This window comes from Armigeres subalbatus, chromosome 2 (genome assembly GCF_024139115.2).
Source record: "Armigeres subalbatus isolate Guangzhou_Male chromosome 2, GZ_Asu_2, whole genome shotgun sequence".
NCBI classification, from domain to species: Eukaryota; Metazoa; Arthropoda; class Insecta; order Diptera; family Culicidae; genus Armigeres; species Armigeres subalbatus.
This window is the reverse complement of record NC_085140.1, coordinates 394,686,785-394,709,912: the sequence shown is the minus strand read 5'-3', so window position 1 is coordinate 394,709,912 and position 23,128 is coordinate 394,686,785. Positions and strand designations below refer to the sequence as shown.

The 23,128-nt window shown below is 40.3% G+C and overlaps 1 protein-coding gene across 3 annotated transcripts in view; it reads right to left on the bottom strand.

Moving 5' to 3' along the window:
* The window catches only part of LOC134213214 (protein O-mannosyl-transferase TMTC2-like), a 759,458-nt gene that overhangs the window by 103,179 nt on the left and 633,151 nt on the right, over positions 1–23,128 (bottom strand). For all 3 annotated transcript variants that reach the window (XM_062691957.1, XM_062691956.1, XM_062691958.1), the window contains exon 7: positions 19,401–19,486. In XM_062691957.1, coding sequence (XP_062547941.1) covers positions 19,401–19,486 — 86 coding nt within the window. The remainder of the gene's footprint in view (positions 1–19,400; positions 19,487–23,128) is intronic.

Sequence of the window (23,128 nt, the reverse complement as noted above, 5' to 3'; positions counted from 1 at the left end):
CCTAATTGCTATCACTAGATTTCTCAAGACAGAATAATCTCCGATGAATTACATCATCGAAACTTTGACGTCGTGCCGTTTCAGGAAATTTACTGGACAGAACAGAAAGTATAGGAAAGCGGCCATCTAGCGGTTCCCCTTAACAAAAGCTGTGACATCACCAATGGGCTGGGAACTGGCTTCATAGTCTAGGCAAGAGTATCAATACGGGATTAAGTTGCATTTAATCAACTCAAGGATGTGCAAGATGAAGATCAAAGGCTATTTTCTTAACCACAATATCATCAACGAGCATTACCCACACTAAGGACGACCTAACGACGAGAAAGAAGCGGTTTAATCAATACGGACCGGATGCAAACATTCCCCCGCAAGAATATTTACAAGACCACATGGAGATCACCTAATTAAGGAACAAAAAACCAATTCTACTTCGTTCTAATTTATATATTTAAAATTGTTTTTACATTTCCTTTGAGGCAATATAACTATCGAACGGCTGGAACTATTTACAAGTTTTTGTCGTCCTGGGATAAGCTGTGTTTATATTTAAAGAAAGACAGATTTTTCCCCTGGGATAGTTACGAAACAACAAAAACGCAAAAAAAAAAACTAATGGGTTGTGCAGAAATCAAGAAGGATCGTACATAAACTGATCCAGAGTGCGGCGCCACAAAAAAAAAGACAGGATCGTTGTTTTCAACTAATGGTCGCACAGATTGAATACTTAAAACCCATAGAATTAGACAACGAACAGAACTTTTCATCAACACCCAGTGGACTAGTGGAGAATTTTCCGAAAGGTTTACGAAAAGTTTTGTCCTTAATTTGGCGGGAATCGAACCCACAGCACGCAAACACGCCCAGACGACTGACACCGCTAACCGCATAGCCGCGAAGAGAGGACAGGAACATCGTCTTCGACCAGACAGAGGTCGTGTACAGACTGAACACTTAACACTCCGAAGACGTCAAGGGCCGAAAAGAAGGCCCAGGCGAATGAGGGTAGCAAGAAGTTTAAGGTAGGCGCCAATCGCTCCAGGGGCGATGCCCTAGTCATCAAAACGGACGAGGCTAAGTACTCGGACGTCTTGAAGGCGATGAGGAGTGACGTCAAGCTCGGTGAACTCGGCGCCGACGTACGTCGAATAAGACGTACACGGATGGGCGAGATAATCCTCGAGCTGAAGCGGGGCGTCTCGTAAAAGGGCAACGCCTACAAGAAGTTGGCGGAGGAAGTCCTAGGTGAGACGGTCAAGGTGAGGGCACTCACGACGGAGGTGAATCTAAGGGTTAAAGACCTGGACGAGATCACCGAAGTCGAAGAGCTCGTCACGGCACTGCGGCGACAGTGTGAAGTGGAGACGCCCACCGCAGCCATTCGGCTACGGAAAGGTCCGGCAGGGACGCAGGTAGCGTCGGTTCGGCTATCTGTAGCGGACGCCTCCAAGGTAGTCAAGCTAGGGAGCGTCAAGGTGGGATGGTCGGTATGCGCTGTGGGCATATACGAGCAACCCGAGGTTTGCTTCAAGTGCCTGGAACCGGGGCACAAGCAATGGGACTGCAAAGGCCCTGACAGAAGCAATCCCTGCCGACGCTGCGGATTGGAGGGACATAAGGCAGAATGCTGCACGAACCCTCCCAATTGTTTGATTTGTTCCAGCAAAGCTGTGAACAGCAAGCACCCCATGGGGGGTTCGAAGTGCCCGGCGTTTAAGCGTGCTGCAAAATCACAGTGCAGGTAACGCAGCTGGCTTGCGCGGCCTCGCCCGAGTGTTTGGTGTGCGCAGGTTTAGAGGAAACGGCGAAATACGTATTGTTCGTGTGCTCACGTTTTCGCGCAATGCGTGACCACATGCCACATGTGGTCAAACGGACAACCTAGTTCGGAGGATGTGTAAAGATGAAGTTGGCTGGAACGCCGTTTTATCGGCTATCGCTCAAATCGTCTCGGAGCTACACAGAAGGTGGCGCGTGGACTCAAGGATGGCTAGTTCAGGCGCACATAAGAGGTGGCCAAGGGATCGGAGTCGGCTTTATGGGTCATACTGGTGGACATGCTCTGTGGTCGAACTCGATCCTTTTATCGAACAAGTGGCCGCGCGAAGAACAACATGGTATCGTCGCTTACGCGGGGTCGGTTAACCGGGTGGGTTCCGAGCCCGAAGACGGAAAAGGGTTCTCGTCAAGGCTGGGGCAGGCGTAGGCACCGCGTCGGTAAGTCCCTCTGTGTGTTGGCGAATAGACCCTGTCGCAGAGAGGTCAATTTGGGGTGCACGCGGCATCATCATTCTTGATACCAGTCGGGCAGAGGGAAGCAGGCGCGAAGTCGACCCTTCCCACCTTCCGAGGACATAGGGCGTTGAAAGGCCTTCTGGCAAGCCGGCAATGCGCTGACACGATACCATGGTGTTCTTCTAAAAAAGCAAGCCACGATGTTCGTTACTGCAAGGACACGCAGCTAACCTCGAGGGTGCGTTGTGCACTGGCCCCCCTTTGAAGCATTACTTTCTGGTTATACCGAAGGGTCTATGGGCTTGGCGGCAATGGAAACGGTTTAGCGGGTCGGGGAAGTAGTCCTGCCTCCCTCGTTTGCTGTTGGAGGTGGTCCCTAACCCCGCACTTCCTGGACAACCCAGGATGTCTGTTGAGCAGATTCCCCCTCCATTGCTTAGGAAGAAAAAAAAACACCTAGAATTTGCACGCAAGTAAGCATGGAGTGTCAGCGTAGTGTATCCGGGCGTGTATCAGGTGGTAGGGTGAGCATCCAACTCAGTCTCACATGGTATGATCGAGGTGAGCATGGTGTGACAGAGCGTGCACCCAAGCAAGCCTCGTACGGGACGTGTGCCTGTGTAGGCTAGAACGAGCGAGTACATTAAGTACTGCCATCCCCCAAAAGTAATGCTGGGAGGCAGTCCCTGGGGGAAACGATGCCGAAGCCCAAGGTAGTTTAGTCGGTATTACCAGTGAAAAGATCGAGACCATCACTCCAGTACACTTCCGTGTGGTAGCCAGGCACTGCTAAGCACGTGTGCTCGGTTAGTGCGTAAATGCATTCTTCCTTGTAGAAAAAAAAAACACCTAGAATGAGACAACGGACAGGAAACATAACACTCAATGGATCAGTGGAGTATTTTCCGTATCATTCAAAAGTTTGTCAAGAGGTGTAGACAAGTGCAATGGGGTCTGGATCACTACCAATCAGACTGCGTATTGCAGCGCAATTGGCACTCCGTAACACCATCCATAGTTCACATCCCGAAAATCGAAAGATTGACATGTAGTCAGAATGTCGGACAACTACCCGGTGAAAATAGTGCTCGATAATAATTCGACGGGCACAAGAAAGTGATGTGCGTATTAAGGCAGTTGGGTCGATTAGACTGCGTGGTTGGTGACGTGCAGACATGGATCGAATTGAATGGAGACGACATTTATGTACTGCAGAGGCTACATGACGCTGACGCCAATGACACGAATATAATGCCTCTTGTAAATAACAAGTTGCAGGTAAGAGGTGAGCCAGCCTAGGACTGAAAACCTCTCAAATGAAGACTAAAAAAAGTTACCGGTGCAACAAGGGTCTACGAAAGTTGAAAGCTTTCTGGCACCGCTTTCTGTTGAGTCATAGAAAGTGGGCCTGTCAGGATTGTATTGTCAGAAAAGCAAATCAATCATTTCAAATTGTGCACCACGAGCACAAATTAGAACTCTGGACCTGCTTTGTTAAAGAAAAAAGGATATGAATACCTGCTGAATACTATACCAAATGTTCCGCACATTTGTAGGTAGTTTTTCGTGATCACACAGGACTCACTCACCCCTGGCGAAAACAGGATCATGAAAATATAAAGTTGATAAAATTATTTCCAATCTTCCCGCCTCGGTTGACGGAACTTTGGTGAAAGCGTGCTTTCCATCTCTTCATAAATTTAGAAAAGAATCTCTTTTTTTTTAATTCTTTATTATAGTGATTTTTGAGTAATTTACAAAGTTCATCACTTACAAAAAAAAAATCTCTTCCCTGTTCAGTTCTTTCTGCTACTCTTCGGAGGAAATCACAGAACTCGCCCTGAACTTATTTCAACGGTTACTTAATTGTCGCACTAAAGGAAACCAGCTAATGTACTTCCTCACGTTGCTCACGGTCTTGAAATGAGCTCAAAATTGGAATTCTATTCTATTTTCGATCATTAACAAATGAACCGGTCCATTGAGAATGGACCCGAAATCGATATCAGCTTACTTTTGCATGCTCGTGCTTTGTAGACACGGATCCTTTTCATAGGCTAAACAAGGCTCAAAAGTGTCCTACGTCCAACAGCAATTATTTTTGTTTGCCATTGCGTTTGCTTCAATTCGAAACAATTAATAGAAAATGATGATGAAATGAAAAAATGGAAATAAGAGGTACAATAAATAATTAGATCTTTTGTCTGACCTTGTCCAACAACATTTGATACGATCGCTTGATATATTCTAAAAAATATATACATATATTCCATTTCAACTATTATACGAATCATCCGCTTAAAATGAAACATTACCTCTCTAAACTGGAAGCGTCAATTCAATTGAGCAATCACACACAATCATTTTCTACACCCCTGCCAGTCAGTATGAAACCACATCCGAGTTGACTCCTACGAGCTTGCTTCCGAGAGCTGAGAGTGCTCACCAACAAGATCGCAAACTGCCCGAAATGGGGGAAATGCTACAAAGCAAAAGCAAAGTTGAATTATCATCTATTTCGCAAAATTGGGAGTAATGGACAGGAAAAATCATTTATATTTTCCTGTCACATGTTCCGCTGGCCGCTCGTTCGTTCTTTCAATCAACAACGGCACCGTTCTGTTGGGTCCCGATCTCACATCAACCCAGACTCAGGCTCCATCATGCTATGGATAGCATTGTTTTCGGTGTTCAGAAAGCATGTCGCAAAATTTTCCCCATATGAAGCCGCAAGGGCGGATGATTCTTTCGCTTCCATCCTTTCCATCCGGATGCTGTTTTGACAAAGTAGCAAATTTAATTCGTGTAATAAAACGAAATTGGATGTACGGCAGGTCAATTTTGTGGTCACCCAATTTATTGACATTTCGACGTTGCGGCGGTAGAGGAGGAGGTGAAAAAAACCACAGCCTTTCTTGGCCATATCAGAAAATCGAGCAAAAGGATCTACTTTAGAAAATTGCAAATCAAGTCGTGTGGAAATGATGACGGTAATTCTGTGGATATTTATCGCCCGTGCACTGGACGAATCTGATTGTGACATTGACAATTCACATTTTGTTTTTGTAATACAATAACAGATGTATGATACTTGGAGGAGGAGTGCTGTGCTGAAGGTTCTTCAATGAAAGAGAAAAAATAATTGCTTCAGAAAGCTTCTTAATTCGAATTTAATTTTTTAGATGAAAACAAATATAAATTATTCTGACTCTGTATAACATTTCTTTGCATGTTTGATCTTTGCAAATCAGGAAAATCTAATTTTTCGGTTCTTCAATTGGTAGTGCACAAAACATTGAGAAATGATTCACTCTGATGCAAATAAACTCAGTGCGACGGAATGCTCCAACCATAACGAAATCAGAAAAAAAAGAAATGTAACGACGATCCAAATTAACGGAGCAGACTCAATTTGCACTCCACCATTTTCGCTTTCATGTCTTCTATTGCCCGGATTCATCTCTTGGTCTGAGTGGCAGCCCTCAGTGGCAACATTTACCGTCGAGCATCATCAAAGTTGCGCTTCAATTCCTGAAGCCCTTGTGTGCTGCATTTCGCCCTGCTTCCTCCAGCTACCCTCAACGTGCTCCACAAGACACGTGTAGCGCCCCAACTAACGAAATGTTACCCAACGCCTACCATTGTGCAGACATTAAATCATGAAAACGATGATGAGGATGATGATGTCAAGGATGATGATTTGCATAAATATTCTACACCTCTATTCACAGATAGGACCACCACCGTCGTCGAGGGGCAACGGGAAACACAAGAAGCCGAACAAGTCATACATTCATAATGAGAAGGCAAGAGTACTCTTCAGCCTTCAGAATCTCCGTTATGGATCGTATCGTTTGCTTCCTCTGAAAAAAATAAGTGCATCCCACACCTTGTGATGAGTTTTTCGCCTCAGCCGAGTCTCATCCAAGTGGTGAATATCATTGACGTCATGAGCTGTGCGAAAAAAGAGCTAAGCGTGTCTTTGTTTTTTCCCCAAGCTCCGGCTGGGACGAGTATCCTATTAATGTTTCATAATAATTATGATTACACCTTTTGACTGGGAGCCTGTAACACTTTAAATGAAAGCTACATGCAAAGCGACAGGGATTCGTTTTTTCCTCGCTCGAATTTACTTTTAATGAAAACTGTTTTCATTCATATATCTTTTCATGGCTGAGAGGCGATTTTTTGATGACATGGCTTTTAACATATCACGAAAGGTGAATGTGCTGCAGGTTGTATGCAGTATGATACTTTCTATAGCAACGAAGGATTGTAGTTGGTTTATCAGTCTTCGAGACTGATGGAAGAAAAACGTATTTTGGAAATGTAAGCCCTGTGTAAGCCATGCCAATTTTTGTTACAATCAACTGAAGCTTAGCTTAGCTAAGCTTGATTGAATATACTAAACACATCGTAGTTGCTAGTCGTGATTGGTCGAAAAACAACAAATATGCACAGCTCACCAATTGAATATTCTTCTTGGGATTAGAAAGCTATTCTCACAGTACATAATTTGGAGTTTGATTTATTCAAGACCAATAACAACCTCACAGTCAATTTAGGATAAGAAGGGGAAAATTAGCTCGTCACGCATTGCTTCAAGAGACCGAGGAATCCTCTGCATCTTCGAAAGCGCCACGGGAAAGGAATTGTTGGTTAGTTGAGAAGGTAATTCCTTCCTTAGAAGTCACCTTTGTAACTGACAAAATATTTATTGTGAACGAAGTTATTTCGAAAACGCGCAGACGATAGCCATACATCATTACTTCGTGTTCTCTAGGATGTGCACGCCAGTTTCCATCAACATCAACACGATCGATCACACACTGGTTAAACAAATTTCTGCTTTGTAAGGTAGAATTTTTTCACTTCGCCATAATTTTTGTTTCAAACAGCTGAAACTGAAATAGTGGGCGATAGATCATGTAATCGCTTTTAAAGAAAGCAAAAGCACGATGGGTCTGCGCAGTCGAACAGGTAATTCATCTGACCTCGAGTCTGAGTGGCAGCAAAATAAAATTTCCATAAAGAATTAGAAATTTTTGATTGAAAATTAGTAAATTACCAATGAAAAATACTCAGTAAAATATTATGAAAATTAGCCACGACGGAATTCATAATTGAATGTAAAATTCGGAAACAGAATTTGTACCAAATCATAATTTTAAGTTTCTGTGATGTAAATGATAAAACCATTGAAATTTCAATTGAATATATCTTAATTTTACATGACTCTACCGGAAACCTTGGTGAGCGAGCACGTGGCTGTCAAAACAAATCAAAACAATCTTCACTGCATTTCATGCAAACCGCAGCTGTTTTTTACTCATATAAGAATCAACTTAAACGGATATCTTCGCATATGAAAATAAATCAGCCGTTATGACGCTGCATTTAATCGTTGCAACTCTTTGTTTTTTGCTTCTTCCGGCGAGAAATCTGTGATGCATTTAGCATACTGAGTCTCAATTGATTCCGTCTCGATGGAGTTTCCGTGTCATGTAAATTTAAGCTATCGTTTAGCCTAATGAAGAATTATCGAATTACCAAATCGTTTAACCTGTTACACCTTGATCAACTCGATATCAAGAAGCGGAAGACAAGCGGAGACAATAACAAGTTCGGCTCTCACTCTGCAGACCAATGTTCGCTTCCCATGCTCTGCTCCTTTTTTGTTTTTAAATAAAATTAAGAACTGTAAAATTCCAGCACGCGTAAATTTAAAACAACCTATAACTTTCTGTTGTTTAACACGGAGCAGATTTGTTACATCTACTTGAACGGAAATTTACAGGTGTTGTTCGTACTGTGTAGGGTATGAGCAATGAATAAATATAAAATATCCACAAATAATGCAAATTTTTCATAAACTATTGAAAATTTCCACAAAAAAAACAAAATGAATTAGCTCATTTCAAAGAAAAAAATGCAATTATAAAAGAAGTATTTTATATAAAGAAATTCAAATGTTCCACGGGAAAAAAATAAAAAAAAACGATATTAACAATTACACAATTTTCCACAAAATGAATAGTTTTTTCCCATAATAATTAAAAAAAAACTTCCAAAAAATAATCAATATAGATCAATAAAAAATAAAAAAAAACTGCATAAAAAAATACAAAAAAATTCAAAAATAAAATACGAAATAAAATACAAAAATACAAAAAAAAAATCCATGAACTTCAAACGCTTTAAAAAAAAGGGTCTTCTATGGAAAAAATGCTCACTTTTATTGATTTTTATATTTTTTTTACTAATTTTTGTAATTGTTTATTGATTTTTTATGGAAATTTTGTATTTTCTTCCGTGGTACATTTTGATTTCTTTTTGAAAGCTATTCATAGTCGGATATTGGGAAGAATAACAGTGATTCCAACAATGCTGTTCTTACAATTGGCCCTCTACTTGAAACCCCTGATTAATCCTCCTAGAGGTGTTGGCGCCTTTCTCGTGCATAAGATATACGAATAATATGAGAGTTTTTGTTTTACGCGTATTTAACGTACAACAAATTTAGTTTGGCCATAATTTCTGAGCCCAATTTTCAATAGCAGTACTGTCAATGATAAGTCCCAAAAGTGTGTCCACAAAATGATGGACACAGACCAAACATGTACATGTGTCTACGTACACAAAAAGTCTTCACCTCAGTTGTGTCGAAATATAACACTATGGGTCTCTGAGCCTTCTATAAAAAGCTCAGTTTTGGAGTGATCATAAGGCCGTTACGTATACTTAGTATACGAGAAAGGCAGAAATAATCAAATTCAGTACACTTCAGATTTGTCGCTTGTTTGCGATATCTATTAGGTTTTCTCGATAAATGCTAATATGTCAATAACGATAAAGTAGACTCGCTGGCAAAGGTGGGCGCACAGGAAGGTGAGGTTTATGATAGACAATTCTGGAGCAAAGAGTTTTTCCTATTAGTCCGTCAGATTACTCTTCAAAGTTGGCAAAGAAATTGGACACACAACGAACTTGGACGGTGGCTATTTTCTATAGTTCCAAATGTTTCTGGGCGAGCGTGGTTCAGAGGTGAGGACTTAAGTCGAGGCTTAATTCGCGTGATGTCGAGACTTATGTCTAATCACTATTCACTAAACGCACATCTGTACAGAATAAACCTTGTCGATAGCAACTTATGTAGGTGCGGAGCCGGTTATGATGACATCGATCACGTAGTTTGGTTCTGCTCGGAAAACGACGTCTCCAGAGAGCAATTATTGTATACCCTAGTGGCCCGAGGTAAACAACCCTTCCAGGAGATAAGAGGTGTTTTGGGGGATCGTGATGTGGTTTATATGCAAGCCATTTATAGTTTTCTTTGTTCCTCTGACATGAAAGTCTAATACTTTTGTTTTTTTTTTTTCTTTTCTTCAAACTTTTTTTTTTGTTTTGTCTCTGTCTGTCTGTCCCGTAGAGCGCCGTAGCTCTGGCCGTCCGGAAGATGCTCCCATTCGAACCATCCTTCGAGCACGACGACACACCATATCGTCCCCGACGCCATATGATCGGATGAGCTGCTGAAATTCCTTGATTATGATGATTCCCTGATTCCCGAATCCTAATCCCCGTCCATCCTTAAACATTGTAAACCTAACCTCGAGTCACCACGAGTACGTTGGCTTATTTCCCTCTCTTACTAATTTAATAATAAGATTATGTCGATTGTACATATCTCAAAGAAACGTGGCTCCGTAAAGTGTTATACACGCCTGAGCCTACCAAATAAACAAAACTGAAAAAAAAATTAATTAATAAAGGTAAAGTCATATATGTTGGTTATAACTTTCCTAATTCCTCAATCAGAGTAAGAAATGTTTGATACGAAATTCGTTTAAGCTTTTTGTGGAATGTATTTACTTGTCATAATACGAGTTTGTTCTATTCCATTTAATTCCACTACTTTACTGTACCTTTGACAGATACGTATTTCGACCTCAACAGTGAGGCCGTCTTCCGTGTCTCGTACTTGACCTCCTTTTAAAACTAGTTTTATGACAAGTGAAAAAATGTTTGTTTGCGGGCGTCCCATCGCGCAGAATTGTGATATTTCCGATCCACAACTACATCATTCATCTAGCTAGCGTCCCACCAAGGCAGAGGAAGATACTATTGCATATGGGTGTTCCACCAATGCAGGGGAAGAATCTCTAGTTTGCGAAATTTTACGCTTTAGCGCATGACTAATGACTATGTACTATTAATGTCACGATATGTACTGAGACACATGAAACAGTGCGAATGCGCCTTCTTCATTCGTGACAAAACAAATGGTTTTAATCATAACGCAAACTCTGAAGATTTTTTTCTCGGGAATTGCTGCATTCAAACGAACGCAAATATGTAGATGCGAATTTAGAACACTCATGTTTATTTCTCATTTAATTTTAGAATACACGGGAAATGCCCGGTCAAAAAGTTCAACTTTGATAGTCTTTGACAGGTTGACAATATTTTTAGTATATCCTGTACTAAATTAGTCGAGCTCAAAAGCTCCAGTGATAATGTAAATCTTCCATTCGTGTGGAAATAAACGACGAGGTAAATCTGTCGAGGTAAATCTGTCCAGAATCCTTTAGGTTTCACGTTTTATTTTCAGAGGCACCAGCAAAGGCGTCTCAGCAACCATAGAATAAAGAGTTGACAGTTGATCATTGCTTCAGTATAAATAGTGGTGCCCTAAAAAACGCAAGATGAACAAACATTCCGAAAAGTTCGTCCTTAATCCTCGGAGACTCACATCGAAATGCAGAAGATAAGCTTTATAAAAAACGGCGAGTCATGGACCCAGAGATTATTTTCCAGCAGAATAATGTAAACTTCGTCTAAAGTTAAGGTTGGGATACAGGGTGCAAACGAAAATTTTAAAATTAGTGGATCGTCACGAAATCATGTAAGATTTTGAACGTTAATAGATAGTGCCTCTATCTTTTGATGCATTTTCTAGATTTATATATCAATCGACTCGGAAACTCTCCAGCAATTTGCAAAATTTATTGGAACTTTTGAGTATCATCGTAAAATTTTTGAAAATTTCCAGTGAGTCACCATCGAAGGCGAACTTCGGGCGAAGAGCAGACCATGGCGCCGGATAGCGATTCCAGCGACAAAGGCTGCTCGATGGCGTTGGTGGCGTCATTTGATGCTGGGGCGGCGGTGGTTGCTAATAGCGATTAATAAATAAATGGAAAATAAACCACCATTATATTGATGTGCCATTCATGCGAATACATTTCTGGAACGTCTCCCTCTGATGCGCATTCGTGATTCTGCTACAGACGGCAACTATCTACTGACGCTAAACCACCCGATTTATTTCCAATAATGTGCGTTTCAATCACAAACAGTAACAACTTGATTGCTACTGACGCCAGCATCAGTCATTCGATGAATTGTCATGAAAAAGTTACAGACGCCAGCCATGTGGATACATTTTCACAGCGTCTCCCTTCGACGCGCGCTTGTGATTCTGCTACCACTGGAAACTTTCAGCCGATTATGGAACCTCTGCTCTCCGCTCTCCTTGAAATCTCGAAGAAAATAGCTCGCGCGCGCAGGAAAACAGCTTTCTTGAATCAATTGAGAAAGACCATTAGCTCCACCTCTTTGCTAATCGGTATGGTGCAAATATTATGTGTAACCATAACACTCACCGAAGAGGCGGAGCTTCATTTTCTCTATGCATGGAAAGACTCGTGTTTCGGGCGCGCACGTCATTAGCGTTCGTGCATTTACGGAGAGCAGAACCGATGCGATGCTCCGTCTACCGACCATGCGGTGAGCATGCATCGGAGGCAGTCGTCGGGCAGAGAGCAGACCCAGCGACAACGGATCATCGATGGTAGAGCGGCGGTGATTGCTGACTGTAATTTGAGATATTGAAAATTAATCGGCTCTTTTCAGGACCACCATAATTTTGGGAAGATAGTTGAGCTGTGAGGTGTTTCTGTTACTGGCTGTTAGTGATTTAAAATACGCATTATTGAAAGTATTATGAATATAAAATTTTCTTAAAACGAACTTCCTTCAAAGTAACAAACATAATCGCTTGACGTCGGTAGCGGAATCGGGGCTCTTAGTTTCGGTTCGAGCAGTGAGATGGCGAGATGGCCTTCGACGAAAAGTAAAATTTTCTAGCAGAATTCTTACTTTGGTTTTCTTTGGCTGAAATGCACATTATTAAAGACAAATCGGTTCTTTTCAGAATCATCATTTAAACAAGTTAAAGTTGATCCAAGACGAGGTGTCCTAACAATACAAAACACAATCGCGTGACGACAACAGACAGTTCAATCGTTGCGATGCCGCCGATCAGAGATATATTTTCTTCAAAGTGCAAAACATAATCGCTTGGCGACGACTATAGCAGAATTACAAGCGCACGTCGGCGTGTGGTTACTGCAGAAAATTTATAGAGCAGTGTGCGTCTCTAGAAATATCAAAAGTTATGCTCATTTTGACGATTTTTAGATAAATTCAATAGACAACCACCATGAGTTATTTTTTGTTGTTACCTTGCAATGTTCATGCAAGAGCACCAAACTATTTTACGTGGTTTACGTTGGGCGATCGGGTCATATACACAACCCTTATGATTTTTTAAACACAAACATAGAGATACTTTAGAAAACCTTTGGTTTGTTCTTGTCCTTTACCTTTATCAAAGCCTTGAGCCTGAAAAATCGAACCTATCCATAGAATCGCGGATTTATTTGTTAAAGCTAAAGTGATGCTATTTTTAACTCTCTCTTTTCGTGATTTTTTCAGCTTGTAAGTGCTCCGTAATAATATCAATTTAATTCACTGTAAAGATGCAAGACAGATTGCGCTTACATTCTGTAATGTCAAAAAGTATTATTAAAAAACATGGTGATGCTATTTTTATTTCGCACAGTTTGGAGAAAATTACGATGTACACCATATTACTGGGCATAATCGAGAAGCATACTAAATCCAATTAGAATTAAAATGTGAAAAGCTTTTATACACACATATTGCTTTAGCATTTTTGTGAGTAAGACAAACATTGATTTTGACAATAAATGCTCAGTAAAGACTACACATCGAAGTTTTTCCACTGAAGAATATCAAACTTGTATTTCATGATCAATTCAATTTCAGTTAAATTAGAGTTGTAAACACGTTACGTTACCGATTGTGTTTTGGACACATTCCAACATACAGGTGGTAATTAAATTTTTCCCAAAATGATAACGAAAAACATGCCAAATTAGTACGCTTCTCCCATGATGAATGAACCCGTCAGTAACACAGCGGAACTAATATATCACATGCATATTGTCCTGAAAAACAGAATCCTTCTCGGCACAAAAGAAGAAGTGCAATTCAAACCCGAAAGGTGCAAATGAACGTCCATTATGCAAAATGAAAGCAAACCCCTTTCATCCGCTGCCGGCTCATTTACTGCTCTGTCCGTCCGATTCGGGATGTGCCGGAGAGCTCGCCATCTATCTCGACAATAATTACTCCCCCGATGCTGATTTTGCTTGCCCGGACAGAAGAGCAAGCAGACGAAGCTTATTTTCATTAGCTAAGCAACTCTCAGCTTGCAACAGTCGGTGGCGTTGCCGTCGTCGTCGCCGATGCCGTCGTTGGTCGGTGTAAATGAGACAAGCTTACCCGGCAGCTATCAACGCCTCCAGTCTGTATTCCCTTCCGTTTCTTTTTTTTTAGCAACTCCACTGCGGGGATCGAACTGGCCAAATATTGAATCAGTAATAATAAATTAAATCTATTGGTTTTCTTTGCAATTCTTTTGAATGTAGTTTTTTTTAAATCAAATGGCGTGGATATTCAATCGCTTTCATCATTCGATAGATAGAGATATGAAAGAGAAAGAACAAGAAACAGAATCCACCTTTAAATAAGAAATCTTTAGTAACTGGGAAAAACGAAAAGATGTTAAATATTGGTCAATATCTGATGCTGGTTAAATTTGGAATGCCAAGTGTCATAACCCAATCAATTTGCCATTTTCCTATGTATAATCGAGGATATAAATTTTACCACATGCTTGTAATTGAATTTCCCAAAGTACAGAAGTCTGTATCCTTCCGCAAACCTAAAAAGCAAGCAAATCCAGCACACACACACAAATGGACAAAGCTGGAAAAACGAGTCTAGCTTCAAACGAGAAAAGCAAACTTGGTGAAAGCATATAAAAACGACTCTTTTGTACAGCGCTGGGGAAATGAACAAAATTTTCCGCGCATCTCGCCCACCTACTTGAGTCCCTCATCGCATCGCCGTGCCTCCTCTTCGTTTGAATGTGATGCATTGCGTCTGTCGCCCTCGCCAACCAACCAACCGACCAACCGGAAAGGAATCTCCCGAGTGATGACTACTACACCGGATACTACTGGAGAATGCTATTTATCCCGTTTTTCATCAGATGGAACCCAAGGAAAAAAAATATAAAACAGGACCAACGAGTTGAACGACGAAAGCAAACAAAAAATCACAGAAAGGTTTTGTGTTAATGGACGGGGTACGGCAGTGTATGAACATTCAGATTCATTTTCCGGCTTTTTAGATCGCGCATAGGGTAAATGATATATTTTGGACATGTACATATTTTGGACATGCCTGAGCTTCTTCGATTAATTTTAGATAATGTGTAGGAAAATTTTTATCGAAAATATGATCATTGCATACTTTTACCTCAACTCTAGCGGCTCCTGATGAGAATTCACAAATCAACTATTATTTATCTTTAAAATTATCTAAAATGTAAAGCTTTCTACCAAAGTGCCTGCTGGACGCCAGTATGAAGGAGAACATGCATTATAGGACTCTTCGTAACATGCACCTGAAACACGTTTAAATTGGTTCAAACGGCAATCTTGAGGTTCTGCGGCCAAAGTTTGATTGTAATTGAGATACTAACATATTCCAATCGCTTAACATGAACTTGAGACGGATGAAAAAGGAGTGACCAAAATGAAGTTATGTTTTTATGCATCAGACATTTATTGGTCACCCCATGTACAGTACATGGATGAACCATTAATTGCCAACTTTTAGGCTGTTTTCAATGATATCGATAAGATTGCGAAACAATGTTAATTTCTGGTCTAATCTATGTCAGTTAAGCAAATAAATGAATTTAAATGAATGTGGATACGTGTAGGTAAGTCATACCATTGAGATCTGTAGGTGGCCATTTTTAAATTAGGAGAAAATGACTCTGTCCAAAATATATGCATTTTCCATGTCGAAATTATATATTTGATGTCCAAAACGAAAATATTTCAGTTCGCAGTATATCACAGTTTACACTTAGTAAACGTAATTTACTCAAAAATTGGGCAATGGAGACGCAAGACTAATCATAGGTTAAGTATTTGGATGAACCTAGTGGTTTTCAATTGTTTTATACTATTCAATCTCGATATATTTTCTAATGAATGTCCTGCGCTTGTCCAAGATACATCATTTACCCTATCTTTCGAGTAGAAACGTATAGCGTAGAGAAACGGCGCAACAGCAACGACTAAAACTGCCCAAGTCGTACAACCGACATGTCCTCGCTTTTCCACTCTTTTCCATTCATTCATCCTCGCTGTGTCTGTGATGTGATATGATGCGTGCCTGCATCGCTAGTATGGAGATTGGCGACGAATTCGCACCGTAAGCCGAGCGGGATTTGAAAGAGGCTGAGTTGCTTTGAGGCTTTGGGCTTGAGAATGTGCGGCACGAGATAAGCAGCTTTCTGCCGGTTGTCATGCCATTTATTCATTATCGCGGAAGGAAAACTGTGAAGACAATTGTGAGCGTTGGTGTTTTGAAAAATGTGAATATATGACTGACTGTGCGTGGGTGATCCGTATTGGTGAGGGGTATTGGGTGGAATAAACGTTTCGATAAGCGCTGATGGAACAATGAAGGTAAAATCGGATTATTCGCTGGTATTTCAAGTATTGATGATAGGATTGTGGAATCAATGAATAAAAGAACCTGAATAAAAGAGATATTTGAATGACTTAAGAAAGACTATGGGGCCCTTCTTAGCCGTGCAATAAGAGGCGCGGCTACAAAGCAAGACCATGTTGAGGGTGGCTGTGTTCGATTCTTGGTGACGGTTTAAACAATTTTCGGGTTGGAAATTGTCTCGACTTCCCCGGGCATAGAAGTATCATAGTGTTAGCCTCATGAAATATAAATGCAAAAATGGTAACTTGGCTTAGAAACCTTGCAGTTAATAACTGTGGAAGTGCTAAATTGAGCGGCGAGGCGGCAATGTCCCAGGGGGATGTAATGCCAATGAAGAAGAAAAAGAAGACTATGAAAATCCATTTATAATTATAACTGTAATCAAATAGTTTGGGACGCAGGAACGACAAAACTCTAATTACTCAACCACCTGCTGCCTTTCTCGCTCGTTCAAAGTGGTTCATAAACATTTTAATTCAACAAGAGTTATGAATAATAAAAATTTATGTAATATTCACATAATAGTCGGAAAGGAGCCCCGGGGCCGACAGCTTGTGGGGGCCCCAAAATGTACAAAAAAAGGTTGGTTTTGGTACACAAGATTTGTGGGGCCGGGGCCACGGCCCCCCGCTCCACCCCCCTAAATCCGGCCCTGTACAGGAGCGTGATTAGAGGAAACAAATCAAAACAACGCGGTTGTGTCTACTCAGATCTCTATTTAATCGTGCTGAAAAAATGAGTGAGTTTTTTAACCTAATATGTTGGATACAACTGTTAAGATCATTTTCAATACAAACGAGAAAGGGCCGTTTGGCCGGAAAACATTCGGCCGAATGCCAATTAGCCAATGACCACAAAGCGAAAGTGGTTTGGCTGAACAAACCATTGGGCTGAAAGTAATTTATGTTCAACCAAATGATCTGTTCGGTAAAATCCGCACCAATATTTCTAAAGGGCGAGACTGCTTTTGTGAACAAGAGCTTTGCACGTCGCTGATGGGCTAAAACCCTCGCAATCCAGCGCCATTTAATGAAAGAAGAGGATTTGTTGCTTCCATAAGTGGTGTTACATTGCATGGGTGGGCTCAAATTGTTTCACCAACAACGTGGAAAGCTCTTGTTGGTGTCGAAATGTTGGTGTCGAAATTTCCTATTCGGCCAAATGACTTATTCGGAATGACCCGTTCGGACAGATATGTTTTGGCCAAATGGTTTGTATGGTCAAATGGTTTTCGGGCGCACGAGTTTTGGCCAAACGACCCTTTCAATGGGACGATATCGTCAAATGCAACTTTTTGTTATAAATCGTGCGTAAAATGAATTTATTTTTGAAACACAGTTTTGCTCAGGGGTTCCATTATACGCACGTGGTCCATTATTGCATATCCGTCCGATTGTCCGATCTGGCTCATTTCTAATAGGAAAGAAACAAGACTCTCCTTCTTTAAAAATAAGTGAATTTTTGAAATGCATATTGGGGAGAAAAAATGGGTATCCGGGCCTCCTATAAAAAGTTAGTTTTTGGCAGGACAGGGTCGTCGAACGCAGCTTATTGCGAGTAATGGCAAGTGCCTGAAAAATGGCGAAACTTTTTTACGTCTTCGTGAATAAATATCTTAGAAGATTATAGAATTGAATGGCAATGACAACATAAAAATTTTACAACACAAATTTTACAACATAAAATCCTGACATTCCTTGATGAATTCTTGCAGGATTTGCTTCGGGAATTCTTCCAGGAGTTTCTTCGGGAATTTCTTCAATAATTCGTTCAGGATTCCCCAGCAAATTCATCAAATAATCCACCGAAAATTATTCTTCAATAAATCTCCGGATGAATTATAAAAGAATTCCCAGAGAAACTTTCAGAAAAGCTTGTGAAGAAATTTCAAGAAAAATTTCAAGAAGAACTTTTTTTCGGAGAAATTTGGGAACGATTTCCTACAAAAAATTCTGGAGGAATTCTTGAGGGATCTATCGGAGAAGTTTCTGAAGAAATTTCCAAAACAATTCCGGAAGAACTTCTGGAGAAATTTCTGAGGGATTTTAAGCAGGAATATTTCTAGACCAACATTTGAAAAGGGCGTAACAGCCAAAATTTATTCCTCCTGATTCTTGGTCTACATATATAGCTATATATGTAGACAAAAAATCAGAAGGAATAAATTTTGGCTGTTACGCCCTTTTCAAATGTTGGTCTAGATTTTCAAGTTGATCTCCAGGAATACTTTCAGGAGGCATCCTGGAAAAGTTTCGAAAGAAACTCCTAGAGGACTTTCGAAAACTGAATATCAGAAGGAATTGTTTTTCGAGGAAACGCAGAAGCAGCTCCTGGAAGATTTCCGGGAAAATCCCATTTAGAAATTTCAGGAGCATCTTAAATTGAAAAAAAAAAATCATTATGGAATATCAATTGACCCTTTTTGTTAAAAATTGTACCTCGTTTAATTGTCTCAGTCAATTTTTTGACTTATTTAATGTCAGCTTCCCAAAAAATCCAAAGTTTTCAAAGCTACTGACAATTTAGATTTATACTATTTTGATGTATAAATGCAATGGCGGGCACAGAAGAGCTTTTAATTAATAACTGAGGAAATGCTAATAGAATACTAAGTTGAAAAGCTTGGCCAAGTTCCAGTTGGAATGTAGAGCCATAGAAGAAGAAGAAGAAGAAGAAGGCCAAACAAATCACCGCAAACCAAGTTCATATCGATAAAGCATATTCATATAATACGATAACACCTTTGATATCCTTCAAAACAAGCAAAGCATAATTGTAAAAAATGATTTTGCTTAATTTTTGACGTCCTTTGCACCAGTTGTCGCACTAGTGTTCCCAATTTGGCCAATGCCATAAGAAACAATGGGATTTGCCAAATAAGGAACCAAAATTAAGAATAGTGTCACAACTGGTGCATACGTTCCTGTTATGAATTCGGCACCAACATTTCAAAAGGGCGTAATGTTGGAGCCGAATTAATCAATTTTGAGGATAATAACACATTTTTTTGTGGTTTTCACAGCTGTTCTAAGGAGCAGGAAGTGAAACCTTTCATTTGATATATAAGGGCATGCGGGTCGCCTTTTACTTATTAAAAAAAATTGTTCTTATGTATAGCGACAATTGGTACACCCACCCTATATATATCCTCAACTTTTTTTTGGAAAAGATCCTATCCTCAACCTGCGTCATATACTTACATGCCAGTGATGGCCGAAACTGAATAGCTTTCCGAAAGCTCTCCACAGCCTCTTCATAGTCTTGTTGATTTTGTAGTAAAATTCCTCTGAAAACAGAAAGCAGAAAATGGAAACCAGGTTAGTCGACTGCATACCATGTCAAACGCGTAGGAATGGAAAAAAAGTATCCGCTTTCAACACAATTCCAGTAAAACTACTATTCGAAAAAAAGGTTATTGAATCTCAACAATGTTGTTGGAAGCATCGGTTCTGCTCATCCAGCCTGAAACATGAATTCAACGACGAGAAAAGAACGCGCGCGCAAAAAAAAATAAAGTAAAACTGAATCAATCCACAAACGAACTTGTTAGCGCCAACAAAACACGACACGAGTGGATTCGTTCAGTGTATTCAGCGTTTGCGTTTTCTATTTCCGGTGGGAATCCAATACCCAGCGGTCACCAACGTCGGCGTCATGGTCGACATCATCGCAGTCATTGTCGGTGACGTAGTCATCATACGGCTCAAGTTTCCTGTCTCCCGGTGGCGGTTTCGAATAGGGTGGCCGAAAATGGAAACAACTGACATAAACATGAGAACACTTTTGGAGCCATTTTTTTCACCTCTGGTTAAATCTAGACGGTGCTAACCCACACGTTTAAACCTGACCTAATGCCTAAGCGAATGTGAAGAAATCGGCCCTAAGGAATTTAGATCTTTACAAAGATACCGTCGCCCACAAGTACTAGAAAACATGGATATGTCGACAGAAAGAAACAAATTTGAATAACAGAACTTTTTGGTAATTTTTTAAATAAATTATGTGTTAATCGTGTCAAGATTTAGAATAATCTATTCAATATTTATTATTATAAGAAGTCTAATGGGATGGAAATTGCTCTATAAAATTTTTACAGAACTAACAAACTAAGCATATATAACTCTTTAGTTTCACAATTGTTTGGCATACCCTAGTGTGAAGTCTAGTCACAAGGCTAGCATGGCATCGATTCCATTTGGATCGAGTGAGGGTAGTGTTTGATTAAAAATTGAAACACGAATCTTTCCGTCGATTTTTACGGTACAATTGCACGGGCTTTGAGTACTCTGTGTATTAGGTTCGGTACGCACAGGTTGGAACTTTTGGTTGTGTGGTGTACATTGATTTCGATGTTCGAAAAAAATGGATGGTCGGAAAAAAAACGGAGATACAATCTACTACTAGTTCAATCAGAACAGTGTGTGGTTGGATGTTTTACAGTATGATTTGATTAAGAGACGAGGAAAATTTGAAAGAATGAATAGTGAACGCACACAATGTACAATGGGGTTTTCAAAGAATGCTACCTCAGCAATACATAAGTCTCTCTTGGATTATAGCGCGTAACTATTACTTTTTTCGGTCGATTTTGCTGCTTGAGAAGTATCGATTTGCTCAAAGTTGTAAACTGATAATTAATACAGTCGCGATACGCTTATTGGATCACAGCGTCAGCCTAGTCAACGAGTTGAACAACCAGTAATAGAAGGTTTTCATATATTTAAATTGTGCAATTAGTGAGAGATTAAAAAGTGTTTTACATTTTATCAAATTTGCATCTATGAATTTTTCTATACACAACAATTCAACCCATGCTCAGTCTCTAGACAATTGGTCTCCATCCTAATTGTGAGAAGCGATAAGAGACCAGACGAAGAGAAGATATCAACAATACCTGATACTGATTCCCTTGACCCAAATTTTACCATCTGACCGACCCATTGTCTCCACAAATAACGAGATTTTTCGATATTTTAGCCAATATAAATCAAAATAGTGATTAGCTCAGCGACAAATAGTAATAGGAGAAATAGAACATTATTTTTGGAATCCAACCGGCAAGACCAATGGACCGCCATCAAGAATGCCTTCATCACCACAAGCGAGAACAATCTTGGTGAACTGCGCACCCAGAGAAAACATTGGATTACTGATGAGACCTGGAGGAAGATAGAGGAGCGAAAAGAAGTCAAAGCAGCGATAGTGCGATCAAAAACCAGAGGAGCCAAAGTCTTAGCCCGTCAACGAAACTCGGCTATTGAGAAGAAAGTAAAACGCTCATGTCGACGAGACAAGCGAGTGTGGGCAGACTCTCTGGCCGACGAAGGAGAGAGAGAGCTGCCGCAACCGGGAACATTCGCCTCCTCTTTGACCGATCCAACTGACCAGCACTTCGAACAACTTTTTCAAGTGCCGGCTAGGCCACCACCACCTCGGCATGATCTGCTTAGGATCCGACTTATAACACGCGTCAATATGTATAAACTAGTTCATACTTCGTTTGAAGAGCTATTTCTCAAAATGAAGAAAAAAAAACTCTTCAAACGACACATAAACCAAGTATCCATGTACTTTTGTATAAATTAACATGAAAACATGTTGATTTAGTTAGCCTCGGCATGGTCCATGCTTTGAAGACGCGTGTCTTACCGATGGACTGCTCCGTTCTCATAACGTTCATCACAAACTATATAGCCCTAGTATCTAGTGGCTGGTAGAAAACGAGGCAATCGGAGTGGTGTTGGTCCCGAAAACGAATGGATTGGCCACGATTTGAGGTTGTCGATGTGTTGCTAATGATGTTAACAGTAAGGTAAAAAGACCTGCCTTCACCCTCAGATCTACTTTTGCCCCCTCGCGTCTGGGTAATTATGGTGAAAATCTTCGCATGATCAACAAATCACTTAAGAAAATTATTTTGAGCTTTTTAGTGGAATGTTTTCACTTGTCGTAAGACGAGTTTGTACACTCCCATTGAATTCCACCTCAACCTCAACAGTAACAGTCGTCTTCAGGGCTTTGGGACAGTTCGTCGAATGACATTTCGTCGAATGACGTTTAGTCGAATGACATTTAGTCGAAAGGACATTTAGTCGAAAGGACATTTGGTCGAAGGGACATTTAGTCGAATGGAAATTTAGTCAAATGCACATTTAGTCGAATGGACATTTGGTCGAATAGACATTTAGTCGAAAGGAAATTTAGTCGAATGAGCATGAGCATGAGCATGAGCAGGATAACCGTACAATTCGTAGTTGCTACTCCGTGATTGATTAGAACTTGCGAAATTGCACAGGGAACCAATTGAATGGAGCTTGGGTTTAGCTATCATTCTCAATGGGCAAATTTCGGAAATTCAATGCATTTTACTAAGTCAATTACGGCGCCGGCCACGTCCTTACGGTCATCAAGGGAAGGAAGGATTATTAGTTCAACTCTCGTTGCTACTAGAGACCGAGTATACCTCTGCATCTCCACGATAGTCTTAGGATAGGATATTGTGTTAGTATGAAGGGATATATTATCTGGATTCACTTTGGTAAGTGATGCGATCTTTGGGATAGGAATATATGAATGAGAATTAGAAGTACTAGAGTAATGAGAAAGTATTAAAGTGAATTCTAATGGGATTCATTTTTTACAATTAGAATTTGAATGCTATTGGATTCTAATACCACGCACACTTCTACACGTCCATCGCTACCCGCACATCAACCTCACACATTCTTACTTGTATGAGGCCTGCACGAGCGTAGCGACCGTATATAGCATTCGTATGCGGGTACAAATGAATACCAATCTATTTTTACATTTTATTTACTGCTACTAAGTAACAGGCAGCTTTTTATAACAATTCTATATTTAGAATCATACTTGCTAGCAATGAGAATTTGATTTGCAAAGAGATTGAGTTATATGATTAATGAAA